This window comes from Bos indicus, chromosome 28 (assembly GCF_029378745.1).
Source record: "Bos indicus isolate NIAB-ARS_2022 breed Sahiwal x Tharparkar chromosome 28, NIAB-ARS_B.indTharparkar_mat_pri_1.0, whole genome shotgun sequence".
Lineage (NCBI taxonomy): Eukaryota > Metazoa > Chordata > Mammalia > Artiodactyla > Bovidae > Bos > Bos indicus.
The window spans coordinates 10574784-10594412 of record NC_091787.1 but is presented as its reverse complement, the minus strand read 5'-3'; the positions used below and the strand labels follow the sequence as shown (position 1 = coordinate 10594412).

General features: G+C 37.7%; 1 protein-coding gene across 3 annotated transcripts in view; it reads right to left on the bottom strand.

Annotated features, from left to right (window-relative positions):
- Positions 1–19629, bottom strand: part of RYR2 (ryanodine receptor 2) — an 832848-nt gene that overhangs the window by 65679 nt on the left and 747540 nt on the right. For all 3 annotated transcript variants that reach the window (XM_070781954.1, XM_070781952.1, XM_070781953.1), the window contains 4 exons: positions 11411–11491; positions 10135–10223; positions 8443–8571; positions 483–587 (listed from right to left, as the gene is read on the bottom strand). In XM_070781954.1, coding sequence (XP_070638055.1) covers positions 483–587; positions 8443–8571; positions 10135–10223; positions 11411–11491 — 404 coding nt within the window. The remainder of the gene's footprint in view (positions 1–482; positions 588–8442; positions 8572–10134; positions 10224–11410; positions 11492–19629) is intronic.

Genomic DNA, 19629 nt, shown 5'->3' with positions numbered 1-19629 from the left:
TTTTTCTCTTTGACTTTCAAAGTTAAATGTCCGGTTAATTGGTGAATGTCATCTTTTGAGAACAAATGCTTGTTTATGACCCTATAAGAAAACTGTCTCTCCTTAACGAGGGATTTGCAGCAGATTACAATCCTCTTCCAATTATATGTATGGATGAGGAAAATTCCAGCGAGTAATCATTGAAATGTGGGTCTATGAAGGATTGTAAAATATACAGTGTTTCGTGACTATACTGTTTTATTTCTCCATTATAGTCAATTCCTTTATCTTTTATTCTCAAATTTGAATAACGGCTCCCACCTATTGTCAGTTTGCATAAAATTCTTTTATTAAAAAAAAGGATTAAAAAAAAAGTCATGTAAAAGATTTATAAAGAAGTCATCTAAAAAAGATAACATTCTGACACAGGAAAGTGTGTTTAATTTGCCAATGATCGCAGTGTACAGTGTCTCACCTAGGCTGACAGAGGACAGTGACTTTACCTGAGACAGCTTCATCTGCATGTGGGCAAATACATGAAGAAAACCCACCACAGCATCCCAGAGCCTGCTGTGAGCCAAACTCTGCTGGTTGCCAGTGCAAGGACCCTGGGCCAGAAACAGACAAACAACAGTCATTCCTGATAAATTAACTGCCAAATTAAACTTTACAATAATAGATTTTACTTTAGCAACAAGTGACTGGAAGAGAGGACTGCATTGAAGATACTGACAAGATGTCAAAATGGAAGCTTCACTTAAGGACCTAGAGCTGAGGATAAAAGATATAACTGAGCCAGGACCCTATGCTGCTGCTGCTGCTGCTAAATTGCTTCAGTCGTGTCCGACTCTGTGCAACCCCATAGACAGCAGCCCACCAGGCTCCCCCGTTCCTGGGATTCTCCAGGCAAGAGTACTGGAGTGGGTTGCCATTTCCTTCTTCAATGTATGACAGTGAAAAGTGAAAGTGAAGTCGCTCAGTCGTGTCCGACTCTTAGCGACCCCATGGACTGCAGCCTTCCAGGCTCCTCTGCCCATGGGATTTTCCACGCAACAGTACTAGAGTAGGTTGCCATTGCCTTCTCCGAGGACCCTATGGGGCCCTCCCAAAACAGACCTCCACTCAAGTCCTCGGCCTTCCTTTTATCTGTAGGAAAACTTTAGTCAAACAATAAATTTAATCAAAGAAGGGGAAAAATGCAGAAGGAAAGGAAAACAGGCAAGACAAAATAATAATACTTTAGCCATTAAACAAAGTCAAAGACCTTTAGTTCCTTCTCAAGGACAACAGATAATATTCTGAGCCATGTCCTCTGAGCTGTTTGGCAGAGACTGAAACTCCTACTAGGTGGGTGAAGTTAACTATATACTGCCCACCAACATGTAGACCCAGACAGGTTGATGATGTTGACTCCCAGTGACCTCACCACTAGCCAATCAGAAGAACGTCTATGAGCTGATCACACACTCCACAAGCTCCCTCTCACAACCTGTCCATGAGTTGATCACACACCCCACAAGTCCCCTCTCTCAACTTGTCCATGAGCTGATCACACACCCCACAAGACCCCTCCCTCATCCTGTCTTTCTAAAGCTTTACCAGCAAGCCTTCAGGGACTTCAGGCCTTTTAAGTTCTAGCTGTCGTGGACTCCTTATTTGGTGCCTGCAATAAATGCTGCACTCTCCTTCACCAGCACCAGGTGTCAGCAGATTGGCTTTATTGCACACAGACAACCAGACCCTAATTTGGTTCAGTAACAAAGACAGTAAGTGCCAAGTATCTTCATATTTCAAAAGTAAGGTGCCAGATTCAGTACCTGTGAAAGGAAACTAAATAGATCTTTCTAGCCTTAAGACATAAAGGTGTTGAAGTTGAAAAGGGACAGACTTTGCAAAGTGCTCTCCAACCTCCACCCCTGCACGGTGGGTGAGGACCGGGCTACCCTTGCCTTCCTTTACATGGAGAGAGAGAGGAGACCTCAAGAGAGCCATCAGGACCGCGTGACTTCTGTCTTCTGAAGTTGGGCAGCTTTTTGACATAAGAGAAGCCATTTTAGCCTGAGCCATTTTTGTGATCTCAGCCTGGTCACAGTGCTTGCCCTTGGATAGATCTCAGTAATCAATGATCTTAGGGAAACAAAGGAACAGAGGAATAGAGAAAGGGCAGTCAAATAATAGTGCAGTGAAAACAGAGTTTTAGTTCCTCCTCAAAGGAGGTACATAATCTGATACAGTCCTTGAGTTTTGCAGGAGCTAAGGCCCTCACCCAGGTCAGGGACAGAATGATGACATCCCTCCTGACTCCAGTCAACTAAACTTGGACTCTGTCAACCTCTGTCCGAATTCTTCACTGCTGAAGCCTCTTCATGAATATGCATGTACCCTTAGCTTAAAACTTTCCCAATTTTGCTGTTTGGAGAGACACTACTTTGGGAAAGAACCCTAGTGTTCTCCTTACTTGCTGCAAGTAATAATAAATCCTTCCTTCCTCCAATCTTTGGTTGTATCTATTAGCTCAACATCCATCAAGAGAAGAACCTAGTTTTTGGGTAACAGCCTGGTATTAGAAAGTGTAAAAGATGGAAAGTAACAAAAAATTGATTTCTTAAGTGGGAGCTATTCTGTCCAAAAGGACTTTGAAATATTGCCAAGCAAACTGTCTCAAAGGGTAATGTGATTTTCAGAGGTGGATGGGGGCCACCAGATGCACAAAGATTGTGGAATAATTTGAAACTGGAAGGGAAAAGACACCTTTCCAGGCACTGGAAGCAGTAGGAGAGCCAAGCCCCCTCATCAGAGGAAGAATATAATACGCCACCCGGGTGGCCAGGCCACAGTGCAGTCCTGAATTCCACGTGCCTAGAGGAAAACCTCCCTCTCCTTACTCTTCCTCTTCACAGCTCCAACCCCGAGGAGGCCTAGGCTGGCTCGCAGGGGGAGGAGGAGGAACAGACACCCCTTGGAGAGAAGGCAGAGAAGCCCAGAGCGTACTCCTTGCCCTCCACCCTCAGCCCACAAGGCCTTTTCAGCACAAAATCAGGCATGAGGGGAAGTGTTTCTTTGAGGGGGAGTTTTAAATTGGGTAAGAGTTAACTGATAGTGTCACCATACAATGACTGAAGTGAGACAATTCTTGTGACAAAGTGACTGAAGGAATTTTATTTATCTGAGAGTGGCTGGTGCACAAGATCCATTCAAAGAGGGGTAAAGAAATGGGCTACAGAGCAAGTTTGAAGAGACGGGGGGAGAAGGGATCACTTCACTTAGAGGTTAACACGTTCAGTGTACCTGGCCAAACTGGTTTTACAGTGTACATCAGTCCTGTCTGGCTTCTGCGTCAAAGCAACAGATTCTCAGGATTTCACTGTGGTCCCTTGTTGGCAATGTGCCCTGTGCGCTTGCTGTAGAGAAGAAGCCAATTCTGACTCCATGTTGGAACTGTTTCTTTGACTTGCTTTTTGTTGCTTTTGTTATTACTATCATGCATAATGGCCTGCCTTAAAGGACCCTGACCCTCTGCTGCTGCTGCTGCTGCTGCTGCTGCGTCGCTTCAGTCGTGTCCGACTCTGTGCGACCCCAGAGACGGCAGCCCACCAGGCTCCCCTGTCCCTGGGATTCTCTAGGCAAGAACACTGGAGTGGGTTGCCATTTCCTTCTCCAATGCATGAAAGTGAAAAGTGAAAGTGAAATCGCTCAGTCGTGTCTGACTCCTAGCGACCCCATGGACTGCAGCCTACCAGGCTCCTCCGCCCAATGGGATTTTCCAGCCAAGAGGACTGGAGTGGGGTGCCATTGCCTTCTCCTGACCCTCTGCCTGACTGTAAAGTAAAATGCCTTTGTTCAACTCAAAAAGAGATAGTGTGACACCACCTACCTCTGAATGGAAGAGATTAGCACATCCCTTTCAAAGGCTGAACCTTCCTGGAGATGTTGCCCAAGACTGAAGACCCTTTTACTTTCCTTCCTCACTGCCTCTCCCTCTCTATTCTGCCTTTTGACTTTAGTTCCTCATTGTTTCTTTCTCTCTTTCTGATTCTATAAAAGAACCTGTCATCCTGACCACAATAAGATGGTTACTTTGAGAAATTAGTCTGACATCTTCTCAGTCAGCTGGCTTTCCTGAAGGAGGAAACAGAATAGGCTGTATCTTGAAAGCAGGACTCCATCTTGGGCTGGACTGTGGACTTTGAGCTATATGCCCAGTATCTATGGAAATGACATACTAATGGAAAACCAGACCCCCTCATTTATTCAATGCCTGTAACATAAAATCCTTGCTACTATTATACAGAGAATGGATCAACAACAAGGTCCCACTATATATAGCACAGGACACCATGTTCAATATACTGTATTAAATCATAATGGAAAAGAATATGAAAGAGTGTGTGTGCGTGTGTGTATATATATATATATGCATGTACGTATATATCTATATGTAAATATATACATATATGTACATATATACATAAATACATATGTGCATATATACATATATACAGGTATACGCATATACACACGCACACATGTACATATACATATGCACACGTGTACATATATACACATACATATGTACATATATACACATGCACATATATGCATATATACACATATTATTTATATATATATATATATATATATACACAAAATGCTGAAGAAGCTTAAGTTGAAGTTGAATGGTTCTATGCAGACCTACAAAAGCTTCTAGAACTAACACCCAAAAAAGATGTCCTTTTCATTATAGGGGACTGGAATGAAAAAATAGGAACTCCATAAACACCTGGAGTAACAGGCAAATTTGGCCTTGGAGTACAGAATGAAGTAGGGCAAAACATAACAGAGTTTTGCCAAGAGAACGCACTGGTCATAGCAAACATCTCTTCCAACAACACAAGAGAAGACTCTACACATGGACATCACCAGATGGTCAATACCAAAGTCAGACTGATCTTATTCTTCACAGCCAAAGATGGAGAAGCTATAGAGAGTCAGCAAAAACCAGACCAGGAGCTGACTATGGCTCAGATCATGAACTCCTTAGTGCCAAATTCAGACTTAAATTGAAGAAAGTAGGGAAAACCACTAGACCATTCAGGTATGACCTAAATCAAATCCCTTATGATTATACATTGAATGTGACAAATAGATTCAAGGGGTTAGATCTGATAGACAGAGTGCCTGAAAAATTATGGATGGAGTTTTGTGACATTGTACCAGGAGGCAGTGATCAAAACCATACCCAAGAAAAAGAAATGCAAAAAGGCAAAATGGTTGTTGACAAGGCCTTACAAGTAGCTGAGAAAAGAAGAGAAGCTAAAGGCAAAGGAAAAAAAGAAAGACATACCCATTTGAATTCAGAGTTCCAAAGAATAGCAAGGAGAGATAAGAAAGCCTTCCTCAGTGATCAGTGCAAAGAAATAGAGGGAAAAAAATAGAATGGGAAGACTAGACATCTCTTCAAGAAAATTAGACATACCAAGGGAATATTTCATGCAAAGATGGGCACAATAAATGACAGAAATGGTATGGACCAAACAGAAGCAGAAAATATTAAGAATAGGGGGCAATAATACACAGAACTATACAAAAAGGATCTTCATGACACAGATTATCATGATGGTGTGATCACTCACCTAGAGCCAGACATCCTGGAATGCGAAGTCAACTGGGCCTTAGGAAGCATCACTATGAACAAAGCTAGTGGAGGTGATGGAATTCCAGCTGAGCTAAATCCTAAAAAATGATGCTGTGAAAGCGCTGCACTCAATATGTCAGCAAATTTGGAAAACTTAGCAGTGACTGCAGGACTGGAAAAGTCCAGTTTTCATTTGAATCCCAAAGAAAGGCAATGCTAAAGAATGCCCAATTGCACTCATCTCACACGCTGCAAAGCAGCCAGGCTTCAACAGTACGTGAACTGTGAATTTCCAGATGCTCACCCTGCATTACGAAAAGGCAGAGGAACCAAAGATCAAATTGCCAATATCTGCTGGATCATCAAAAAAGCAAAAGAGTTCCAGAAAAACATCTATTTCTGCTTTATTGACTATGCCAAAGCCTTTGACTGTGTGGATCACAATAAACTGTGGAAAATGCTGAAAGAGATGGGAATACCAGACCACCTGACCCACCTCTTGTGAAACCTGTATGCAGGTCAGGAAGCAACAGTTAGAACTGGACACGGAACAACGGACTTGTTCCAAATTGGGAAAGGAGTATGTCACCCTGCTTATTTAACTTATATGCAGAGTCCATCACGAGAAATGTTGGGCTGGAAGAAGCACAAGCTGGAATCAAGATTGCTGGGAGAAATATCAATAACCTCAGATATGCAGATGACACCACCCTTATGGCAGAAAGTGAAGAGGAACTAAAAAGCCTGTTGATGAAAGTGAAAGAGGAGAATGAAAAAGTTGGCTTAAAGCTCAACATTTAGAAAACGAAGATCATGGCATCTGGTCCCATCACTTGATGAGAAATAGATGGGGAAACAGTGGAAACAGTGTCAGACTTTATTTTCTGGGGCCCCAAAATCACTGCAGATGGTGATTGCAGCCATGAAATTAAAAGATGCTTACTCCTTGGAAGGAAAGTTATGACCAACCTAGATAGCATATTCAAAAGCAGAGACATTACTTTGCCAACAAAGGTCTGTCTAGTGAAGGCTATGGTGGTATTTATGTTTTAGTTCTTTTAAGAAGCCATTTGCTGTTTCTATAAAATTCACTTGCTTGTGAATGTCAATCAATAAGATCAATCAATCTTATTATTTAATCAGGACAGTTCACACCAAACGTGGTATTGCTCTCTTTCTAGACACTGATGAGAATATTAAGGCAATAATGGAAGCCAAGGAGATAAGGAAATAGGTACATGAATGGTCTGGACTGGATTTAAAACTTCACTTGTGTTTGAATAAAGAAAAGTTATAAGAATTATCAAGTGTGGCTTTCCCATTTTGAAATGCTAAAATAAGAATCCTCTTCCCCGCCCAAGGAGAAAAGAGAAAAAGTGAGATCCTTCCAAGGTATGAATACAGAGGAGAGAGTGAACCTAGGGGAGGTAAGGAGTAGCCATGCTTCCATCTTTCCTCTGCACCACTCAGCCCTGGTGGCTTCACTTGGCCATGAAGAGTTCTCTCATTCAGTCATTCTACAGATACCTGCAAGTATGCCAGGCTTTGGAGACACAATCTGTTATTTTTACTTAACCTTTTCCCCCTTAAGACTATGTTTTGTCTGACAAAAGAAACTGTTAAGTTTCTTCCTATTTTATTTTTGTACATGACACTTCAATCACAGTGATGGAGTCAGAGTAATATCAGCCATGGACACAAGTCTTCTAGAAAATGGCAAAGTTTTGCTTGCTGAAGAAAGAAGAATTTTATAAACTCTTTTAAGAATCTGTAGATCAAAACTAGAAGTCTACCCCAAGAAGAATATAAAGCAAATCAATGTAAAAAAATGTATATTATTCATGGGACTTGAAGATTTTACCTATAATTATCATGTTGTATTGCTATATAGTATATTTACATATATACACATATATGTACACACACACATACTGCGTGGACAAAGAATGCAGCCTGCCATTTAATTAAACAAAGGATGCTGTCACCATCAGCCCAGCAACCACTGCAGCCACCCAAACGGTGTACCTGAGGGGATTCAGGATGGAGAAAAGCAGGATCCAGGCCCTGAGAGTTAAGGTGCGTATCAAAGGAATGATTTCAGGGAGCCCAGACTCTTGCATCTTCCCATGTACAGAAACGCACAAAATTCACTAACTTCAGATGTCTGGTTTTCTTTAATTGTAATCTTTTGATGTTCTGACTACTTATTTATTTATTGCAAAAACCTGCATATCCTGGCTCCTCCCTTACCTTTTAGAACAGTTGCCCAGAGCTGAGAGGCTGCTCCTGGGATTAAGTCCTAAGTAAGTCCACCAAATAAAACACAACTTCCAACTTTTAGATGGTGCAATATTTTTTTTTTTTCAGTTGACAACACACACACACATTACAGTGAAGTTTTTAAATGCTTTTTTCCTTTTTCTAAGGCTTCTAAAAAACTCCCTCCTCATTTTCACAAGAATACTATAAAAAGTGGTTTAAAATTCTGCCCTTTCTCCTTCACTTCTCTCTCCTTCTTCATCAATATTTATTGAGTGCTTAATATATACACTAGGTATTGGAGATACGACACATTCAACCTCATGGTTCATGCCTTGGTATCTCATGATATCTCAATCCTAAAAGTGGTAAGGCAAGTTCATTCCATATAACTTCACATCTGATTTTAAATGACCCATTGGCTAAGATTCTACAGAAGGGGTCATTAGAAAATGTGGATGACAGCAGGAAAATAGGCATGCTGCATTTTTTTCCAAGGAATTTAATGCTAACCAGTTGACTCTTTTTTCTCATTCTTTTTCAAATAACAGAAATGTTTAAAAGTTTACCTGAATATACTCTGTAAGAGTGTTAAAGACTTGTTTTGCCACTTGAATAGCTTTGGAGAAATTCCTTTGTCCTTGTTCATCAATGACATCTTTTCCAGAGTAATACCAATAGAAATCACTAATTGATTCCTGAAAAAAAAGAGATGATAGGATTTAGGATTAAGGAATATTCTGAAGCTATCAAAGACCTGTCCAGTTTTGGACTCTTTAAAGGAAATCATTTTAAATAACAGATTGGATGCAAACAAAAATATCTGTGAAATAAACACTATTTTCAATGATTTTCCTAAACATAAAATATGGCAAATCCTCCCTAGATATAAATAACATCTGGAGAGAAAATAAGCAGAAAACTTAGCTTTAAAGATGACTTTTTGTCTCTGATGACCTTGAAATTCAGAAACATAAGGATTCATAACACTAATGCATATTTATCCATAGAGTATTTAAATATTACTATGTGAACATAGAAATTAGACAAATCATAGAATATAAACATCTAGTCTACTTTTTCTCCAGTAAAGCCAGTAACATTTCTTTAATGAGAATTTCAGAATGTTCCTGACTTGTATAAAGGCCCTGGAAGAAACTGGCTGGATTCCTTATAAATACTGACAACAATTGTAAATAAACATCTAAATATGATCGATCTGTCCAAACAGGATGTTTTCAACAATGGCTCACATTTTAAAGGAATTTTAGTTGCCTAAATGAATAATATAATTTGGGCTACCATGTAAACCACATTCAGGTTTTGAGATATGATTTTGAAAGTTACAGATACATTTCAGCAAAGCTTCTTGATATATTTGCTTCAGAACTAGCCTTTTTCTCCATTAGTTTTAGGTAAGAGTGTTGTGCTTTTACACATTCAAAGATTAAGCAAGAAACAGAGAGTTTGTGATTTTAAATGTGCTACACCTGATTTCCTTCTAAATAAAATGAAAAATAGAAGATGGCGGAGGAGTAGGACGGGGAGAACACTTTCTCCCCCACAAATTCATCAAAAGAGCATTTAAACGTCGAGTAAATTCCACAAAACAACTTCTGAATGCCGGCAGAGGACATCAGGCACCCAGAAAAGCAACCCAACTCTTCGAAAGGAGGTAGGAAAAAATATTAAAAACAAAAAATGAAAAATAAAAGTATAAAATTTCATTAAGAGACCTACACCTTCAGATTCAGTTCTAGTAACATGTAGAATATTACTAGAGTATTGAAGATATTTTTAAGTGATGGAGTGTTAGGCTGAATTTTTTCATCAGACATTTGGAGAGCTGAAAAGAATTGACCTTAGTCTCTTATATTTAAGCGTATGTTAGGTAGTTTGAAAGCCTTTCTTTCCCATTTTTAGTAGTGTTTCAAATATTCTTCTGCCATTTATTTATCAACCACAGAGGAAGGAAAAGAGCATGTTCATGCTTTACAAATTGAAAAGGAATTTAAAATGCCATCAAGCTAAAAACTGCAGGGAAAAAAATATTCCCACTTATAGAAAGAGCCAGAATCAAAGGCAAAGACAATAGTGGCGGTTTTAGTCTAATATTTGGGGAAAGACTGTGATCAAAGAAAAATAGCTCAATAAGTTTTGACCTCATAAGTCAAAACACATTATACCATGTCAGTTTCACAACTGCCATAACATGACAACTAGCCAACATTTTAATTTGCTACTAATATAAAGCTACATACCTGAACTCTCAGAAGGTAGTCTACAGTAGAGATGATTATGTTGACAGTTGTATTATTGCCAGTCTGAGTTCTCAGATAATTTTGAAAATCTACATAAGATCAAAAGATGTTATTAAAGTGCATTCAAAAATTTAAAATGAATTCTTTGAACAATTCTAAGAGCAAATGGTGTCTACACCAAAATCACTGCAGCTTCTGTAGTGTTATATCTGATAGTTTGAACACTGAATAATTTATATTTTCCATAAAAAGTGAGCACCTCAAAAACAAACCTAGGTGCTTCACATAATATCAATATTTAAATTTCACCTAAGAGGTTTGTTAACACCTGTGTCCTGATTCCTCGCTCTAGAGCTCTGGGCATGTGAATGACTGAAAAGGACTTCCATCCTGTAGGATGGAGTAATTAAATGATTTATTCCATAATCTCTTGTTAAGAAAAAAAAAAATCAAGATAAAGCTGCTGCCTTCACAGATGCACAAGCCTGATACATATGATCCATAAACAACGGATGGAAATACATCGTGGCAAGTTACATAGTGAAGTAGATTCCCCCAGTTAAAGAGAAGAGGTAAAAAAAGAAATAAACCTACATATGTCTCCATAGCTATTTATTGTATTTAATCTACATCTTTCTTCACAATCTGAATCCTTCTATCAGCTGTCTTCTCCAGCATGAGAACTAATAAGAGTTATAAAATTCATGTTTTGAAAGTCTAAATTGTGAACAAAATTTCTTGAGATTTTCTTTATATCAAATATGCACATTACATTTTTAAAACCTAAAAATTGTCTTCAAGCAAGTCAATTTTAATTAAAAAATAGCACATATGTGTAAAATGTACAAACCAATGCTATTCTAGAGCTTTGCTTTTCAAATTATTGATTGTACCCATATGCCATTCATATGGGCTTCCCTGGTGACTCAGATGGTAAAGAATCTGCCTGCAATGCCATTCAAGTAATAGTGTATTAATTATTCCTTTAGAAAATTCAGCATTACTGTAATTTTATCAGTAAAAAAAATCTCTCTTTAGAATATCAATACCTTAAAAGGATTTATTTAGAGGGGGAAAAAAAGAATTAAGTGAAATCACTAGCAAAAGACTTTGAAAGACTCAGTGACATAGAAAAACCCCAGGGCCAATGCTCAGATTTTAAGAACCGTTTCTCGACCTAGGAGAAGCAGAATAATTAGAACTAAGAGGCTCCTGTTATTACTGGCTTCAAAATGCTTATTGCTGGGTACCATGAACGGTCTGGGGTCTCACAAACCTGAGTTGTGTCCCTCACAAAGCAGTTGCAAGAAGCGGAAGAGGTCACAGGTGAATTCGTCATCCTGCAGAACCTTTTCTCCTGCAGGAAGTCCAGAGGGACCCGATGTTATCAACCACTTTAGCCTCAACCTCCCTTTGTATCCCCACCTCCATCAAACTTGCATGTTCATCTAGCATCGTCTGAACCAAAAACAGTCACAAATCATAGCCACTTTTCTATCTGAAGCTCTTAATATCATGCGCTTGACAGATAGATGCACTTTTTCTTGGTAAGAAAAGAACATTTGACTCTTAAAAACTCAGATCTCTCTCTGTTAAAAGTAGCAGCATGGGTTTGGCAACATTTTAGAAACAACCTGAAGAGGTTTAGAGATTTGAACTTTTCCCCCCTTTCTATCTTTCTCTTTGTATAGGGTCTCTGCATCTCTTACAAATGTGAAAGTTAAATCTGCTTTGTTCCTAGAGTCTAACCAAATGTTTCAATACAGAGGCATTCGGTATATATATAAAACAGGGCTAAAAGTTTCTGGTATTCACATATTAATTAAAGGATTTCTGTGAAAATTCTAAATGACCAGAAAATGTTTCTTAACTCATTTCAATGAATTCTCTCATGAGCTTGTCCAAATAGAGCGCTCATTGGTTGTACCATTCCACCAGAAGAGGAAGAACTGGCAAGCAGACCTAACTCCAAATATCAAACCAAAAGAAAGACTTTGCTGACTCCTGCTAAGAGAACTAAACCTAACAAAGCAATGTGCAAAGGAGGACATCTCAGAGCCATTGGAGGTGTTCTGCATCATTCAACACTAACTATACGTGTGGGGGGTGGCCAGCATGAAGCCTTAGGAAAGGGTTCAGATATTTCACCTCTATTTCAATTTAAATGTACCTTGATCACAAGTTACTCTGAAAGCAAAAACACAGAGAAGGAAACAAACAAAAAACCAGCACCACACAAATGAAAGTTGAATTTAAAAGCAGAGTGTCCATGAAAAAAACACTGTCAACATTATGAGTGTATGCTCTGGAATCTCAATTTGTTTAGAAAGCAAAATGACAAAAAACAAAAATGTTGTTTGGCAAGTGAATGAATATACTCATGTATTTAAAAAAATAATAATAACTTTTCAGACTGGAAATACTTTGGGCTAGGAAAGAAAACTATGCAATGATCATGTGTTTACTGGAACTGAAATTATGAATGATCATAATGATAGAGAGATGATGGACTTACCAGTCTGCAGTCTGTGACTTTCAAAGTGAGAGGCTTCATATAATGGGAGGGTTAGGAAGCAAAACCATTTTGAAAACTAATATAAACATTAAAAAAAGTACATAAAATCACTGTACTGGTTTCCCTATGAGCCTGCAAGATATGATATTTGGTGACCAAACTAAGGTCACCATGTCTATAAATGTGACATGGCAAATCTAAATGTTTAACTGTGTATTGTTTTGAATCTCAATACATGGCTGATAAGCCCATTTCTCAGTGTTTACATTCATGACAGGATAGGAAAAAAGGAACAGTCTAGACTAATAAACAAACTAAACTCTTCACTGATGACACTTTGTATCATTTCATGAAGATACTTTAAAATGATATTTAAATTAAAATATTATGAGTTAGTTACATAGACTTATTGACTTTTTCCTTGTTGAACCCATCTAAAATGTTTTGTTTTTTCGATTTTCAGAAAATTGAATCAATAAAACCAAGGACATACTATCAATCTTCATAACTTTAATGTGGAATAAGTAACCTCTGGTAGAAAGTATTCAGAAAAGTTAACACTGAAATAAATTAACATGTAGTCTACCAGTGTACCTAGAAATGCTCTGTACAATGCACATTAATTTATAACGTAACATTTTATTTTTTGTTGGCATGCACAGTATCTTTTAGACTGTACACCGAAACACACACAAGTGACTTCACTTACGGTGGACACGCTGCACACAGCAGAACAAGAGAGAGAAGGGAGGGGAAAGGGGGCAGGTCAATTGACTAGAGTACTGCTGCTTAATGAATACACTCCTATCTGATTAAAATGCTGCCATTGCCCATGCTGCCGGTAGGTGGTGCAGGAACAAAGACGGAGGATGGCTTTATGTCTGCAGAAGGTACACGAGCACCAGTCTACTTTGGGATGTGCGCAAAAGAAATTCCATTGTAAGATGGAAACTAAGGTTAATAAGAAATAACGAAATGGAGTAAAATGTAGTTGAAAGTGCTCTGACATTTTAAATGTCTTATTTGCAATAGCTGCATGATGGCCAAACGTAGCTATTGTGAAGGGCACCCCTTTGGTTTTGTTTTCGATTATAAAGGGCTTATCATTTCTAACACGTTAACAAAGGGGAAAGTTATTTCAATACTGTTGTGATGATGAGTTTGTTCCTTGCGCTTTAGGTTTCTCATCTATAAAATGAATGGAAAGTGTATACTGTATACCTCACTGGCTCTACATAATCTATCTGACCCTTTTTTTTAATCAATTGTGAAAAGGTTAATATTATTAGGAGCAGTGGCAATGACACTAAATAAAGATGGGAACAACATGCCTATGTGATAAATACAGTTACGTGAACTTAGGTGTTAAGAATGTTTATATTTTCAAAAAGTTGCCTGAATTTTAATGGACCAAATATTATAAAAAATATAAATTTTCACCTGAAAATAATATTAGGTAGACCTTATTTATTCAAGCTACCAATAAAAAGTAATTCCTCTTTTAGAGATATAATAAAATTAAAATACTTTAAAAAGCTTTTCTACTCCCAAATGGTTTATCTAATTAATAAAAAAGTACACAAAGTTTTGCTTAAGTTCAATTAAAACAAAGTTGTTTTTACTTAGACTGTCCATAGATATAGCTCAAAATTTGCAGACCTAGCTCCAGAAAGATTTGTTAATAATTAATTATCAATAACGGTTACTAAAATTAGTGAAATAAATAAAAAGACCACTAAATATATAAACAATTGCATAAGCATCAATAGACTCCAGAAGACTAAGATCTCCAGTGTTGTAGGGTCTTGCTATGTCAATATCTCTATAATGTGGAGATAAAAAAGTGAGTAGTATGAAACATGAGACTGGCTGCATTGAACAATTCCCTAAAATCTACTGTTAAGTGGATCTCCAGAGCCCCCATTGCCATGGAGGAAATAATTCTGATCACAGATCTTTAGAGAACTTAAATATTTACTTTGTATATGGAAAAACTGAAGGATAAAGGCTAAAAATACTTTTAAATAGTGAAAAGTTAGGTATTTAATTCCATGTATGTAGTTTTAGTATCATTGCTTAAATGATCTAAATATGGCTGCTTAAATAATATTACAACTCAACTAGTAAAGAATTAAAAATTTATGATTTATTCATTTGGTCATGTTTTGTAGCTTTGGGGATCTTAATTCTCCGACCAGGGATCAAACTCCTGCCCCCTGTAGTGGGAGCACAGAGTCCTAACTACTGGGTCACCAGGGAATTCCCCAAGAATAAAAAACTTGAAAATGGATTTATAGCTAGCATTTAGTGACTATAGTGTGCTAGGCATTGTGCTAGACATATTTTCTCATCATTTCATTTCATGTTTGCAATAATCCTAAAATGAGGTGATATGACCCCATTTTGTGGTTTGGGAAACAACTGAGAAATAAGTAACTTGACTACTGTCGTAGAGCTATTAACAGGCAAAAGACTTTAATTGAGTAAACTTCAAGAAACACTCATTATGTGTCCCCTGTGTGCCAGGCACTTTGTGAGATGCTGGGGATAAAAAAGACTAATGGACACAATTCCTAACCTCAAGAAGGTCACAGTCAGGCAACAAACAGGTAATTTCTACACTGTGGTCTCTCTAAATGCAGGGTGCCATCGTTCCTCCACTTCATAAAGTTCACATCAGTAATCAATCTTTGACTAACAATCATTTTGCTTATTGTTTATCTTCAATTGTGGACTCCTAACTTGTTTTCAATTTTAGAACCCAGGGAAAACCATATTTTAGACATGTGGCTTTGGAAAAATCAATTCACCTTTCTGACTCTTTTTACATCATTTTGATATGGGACTTAAAAATCTCCTGACTTCCATATTTCATAGGGCTGCTATGATAATCAAATTGGTTCAAACAAGTACAACTGCTTTGAAATATGCAAAGCACAATAGGAATCAATGTGAAGTTTTAATAGCATGAAGTAATTTTAAAAGCCCTAGATTTCTAAAATACAGAATTCCAATGGGTTGTGAATATAATAAATCAGTTATAATTTGATTAAATGTATTTATTTAAGGTAACAACCTAATACTATGTATAAAATGCATTCCTAGATAATAAAAATGATCAATGTATGAAATAAATTAGATAATAGATAATATGAATAATAGAATTAAAGGCTGCTGCTAAGTCACTTTAGTTGTATCTGACTCTGTGCGACCCCATAGACGGCAGCCCACCAGGCTCCCCCGTCCCTGGGATTCTCCAGGCAAGAACACTGGAGTGGGGTGCTATTTCCTTCTCCAATGGATGAAAGTGAAAAGTGAAAGTGAAGTTGCTCAGTCGTGTCCGACTCTTTGTGACCCCATGGACTGCAGCCTACCAGGCTCCTCTGCCCATGGGATTTTCCAGGCAAGAGTACTGGAGTGGGGTGCCATTGCCTTCTCTGAATTAAAGGCTAGCAGTGGAGAAAAAAATCTTTTGCTTTCAAACATGATTTCAGATTGTTTTTCTTATAGCCTTTTCTCTTCATTTTTTTTCTTTTTTTTTTAACTGAAATATATATATATATATAGTCTATTTGGTATTCTAGCACTACTGAGAATGAGAAATCTGTGAATTTTAGTTAGTAGATTCTACTGGAAGCATTTTGAAGAGTGAATGTGGGAATTTAGATTCCAAGTGAATCAACACAAAAAACATAATATCACAGAGTGTTACTTATATAATGGCTCTCCAAGGTCTCAGAAAGAAAGCGCAAGTTCCCTGTCAGGGTAAAGAAGGTCCTTTAGGGTCTCCCACAAACTACCTTTCCATCCTCTAGTGAGTTCATTTCTTTTCAATCACACCAGGCTAGTTACCGTTCTCCCATATGTTTTGTACCTTAAACTTGGCATATGGGGATCTCTTTCACTGGGATGCTTTTCTTTGCCTTCTTATCTACCAGATAAACTTCTACTTCAGGCTCTGTGTTACACCTATGATGATATACTTCCCCCAGCCCTGGCAGCTAAGTATCAGCTCAGTTTTCTTTTAAACAGAGGGCATTGCTCTGAAGTTGCTTATTTACAAGTGTAAACGGCAACCCACTCCAGTACTCTTGCCTAGAAAATCCCATGGATGGAGGAGCCTGGTTGGCTACAGTCCATGGGGTCGCAAAGAGTCGGACACGACTGAGCTACTTCTCTCTCTCTCTCTACACAATACTCTGGATTTCCTATATAAATCCAATGTCTAGGACAGTATCTAGCACATAATAGCCACTCAAATTTAAATGAGTGCTTCAAAGTTTAAAAATTGTACAAGGATGTTAAAAAAATCTATTTAGTGCCATGAACCATAGGCTTTCCTTGAAGAGAATATTTACACAGGCATAGGAGAGTAATATAGTTAGGATCCAGATGGATACCAGGATCTACTGGATTCCATGTGGGAAAGTACCCTTGGGACAATCTGGGGTGGAAGATAGCCAATAAATAATTAAGCACTAAAAACACTAAAAAAAATCAGGGTGGTCAATATTTAAAGATTTCTACAATTATCCTTTTGATTAATTAATTGAAAGGAAACCTTTTCACTCAACTTCACATAAACTTCATGAGGTCACTATAAATATATAGGCAAGAACCTCAGTGCAACACATTACCAAATACAGGTGGAAATGGAAGAAGCTTAACTTGTATTAATGTTTTATATAACATTTTAGAAAATCAAACAATTTCTGAGGAATCAGATCAGCTTGCAAATTTTAACTTGTTTATAAAGTCAAGGATCCCTGCAAAATGATTAAAAATATAATGCAGTGTCTTTGACTATATTCCAAGAAGACGTTTGAAAGAAGAAAAATTGCACTTTCAAGCTCATCATGAATTTGTAATGAGGATAAATGTTACTGAGGAGAAACAAATCAAAAATCCAAGGATGGAATGAAATTTCAAAAATTCATAGAAGTTTTTGGTTTTGAGCTTCATTTCATATAGTAAAATAAAACACATAGGACTAAAAAATATACAGAGAAGACAACACTGAGCACATCACAAAATCTAAACACATCTGAAGAATTTTCTTTTTTTTTTAACAAGGGGGAAGTCCATACTCTTGTATTGAGTGGGCCAAAAATTTCCTTCAGGTTTTTCTGTAAGATGTTATGGAAAAACCAGGTAGGACTTTTTGCCAACCCAAGACAAATGAGGGAAATTTAATAAGGTGGGATAAGGATACATGGCAAACTTACATGACAATGACAGTATAGAAAAAGGAGTGTCAACAATTAGTCCGATAGCCTTACACAGCTGTCCTTCTGTAATTGTGGATACAGGGCTATGACCATGCTATGCCATTTTATATAAGGGACCTGAGCATCTGTGGACAGGAAGAGGGTCCTGGAACCAATCCCTCATGGATACTGAGGGACAGCTGTATACAAACCTCAAAGGAGCATATATTTCCTAATGTTATCTCAATCCAGATGGGAAATATCATGTGTAATCATAAAAAGCTTAAAAGTGGTATTAAAACGTTAACAGTGGATTCAAAAATTGGCAATAGATGGATGCCTTTGAAGGGAGACATTAGGGGGCCAATAATTCTAACCTAAGCCAATGTGCTGGACACAAAATAAGTCCCTCAAGGACTACTAGAGACTGGAAGGAAAGGGAATTGGCTTGTGGAATTGGCAAATTAAAGAGAAAAAGAATGCCTGCATTTTAGCCTTGATCCTGCCACATTGCTGTGTGACCCTGGACAAGCCATAGAATCTCACTTTGCCTCACTCTATAGTATAAAACAGGGAAAACACCATGGGAAAGTCATGGGTATGAAAAAGTTCATGTATTTAAGTTCCATATTTTCCATAGTGATATAATTTATGGTCATTTCATCATCAGGAACAGATTTATCTTAAAAAAGGCAATTGGTTAGGATTATTTTCTCAGTCCTGAGCTTATACTGCGTAAGCCTCAAGCTCTGAAGCCAATGAGATCACTAACGGATTCAGATTTTTCAGTCTTTTCTATATTTCCCAAGAGGGATGACCTAGGTTCTTTCTCCTATAAAGGGTACATACTTTTCTTAACAGTTGCAGAATCTTAAAAGAATGGCCACGTAACAAAAATTTTAAAAATATGCCAAAGATAGAGTCAGTATAGGTGTTCTCAATCTGGGAAATAGTATAGTAATCATTAGAGCCAATGAGTTGTCATTGCACAGTCTCCTAAGAGGTCTCTTGATGCAGGCAGCAGTGTGTATTGAGAAAGCACAGCTTAATCTCTGAAGCCGTGTTGACACACAAAATACTGTTTAAGAAAATTTCATCCCTTCTTTATCACCATCATATGTCATGCCTTTTAAAGACTACATTGCAATATTAATGTCATCTTTGTTATTATGCTAGCCTGAAGAGTAAATACTTGCTACTGTTACTAGTGTTCTTTAAATTTGATCTCAAGAATGAAAGTTCATTTCATGTTAGGTTTTTAATATATGATATTTTCAAAGGCATAGAGAAAAACTCTGTAAATCTCTTAATACTTGGAAGTGAACTGGCGGAGTCCAAGGGCTAAAAGGAGACTCTACCATCCACCACCCACCCTGGGTCAGCACTGACTTTCCCATGCACCATTTGGTGCAGCCATAAAGCCACAGTATGTCCAAAACAGAAACGCCACAGGGAAACTACTGCACACATTCACTCATTTACACAATAGCTGCAAACACTGGGTCCACCAGGACTTCTTTTAAATGAAAGAACAGAACCAAACAAATCCAAGACCATCGTTTAAATGCTTGTTGCCCCTTCATGTCTACTATGTTAATAACTACACATCCTCATAGGAAGAAAAGAAAAAAAAGGAAAGCTTGATACATAAGTTTTAAAAGTAAAAGGATGCATAATGATGAAAAGTAAATCATCTACTTGCTAAAATGGTCTAGAAAAGGAAAAATGCACAAAAACTGTCACTATCAAGACTGTACATCAAGCTAACAATAA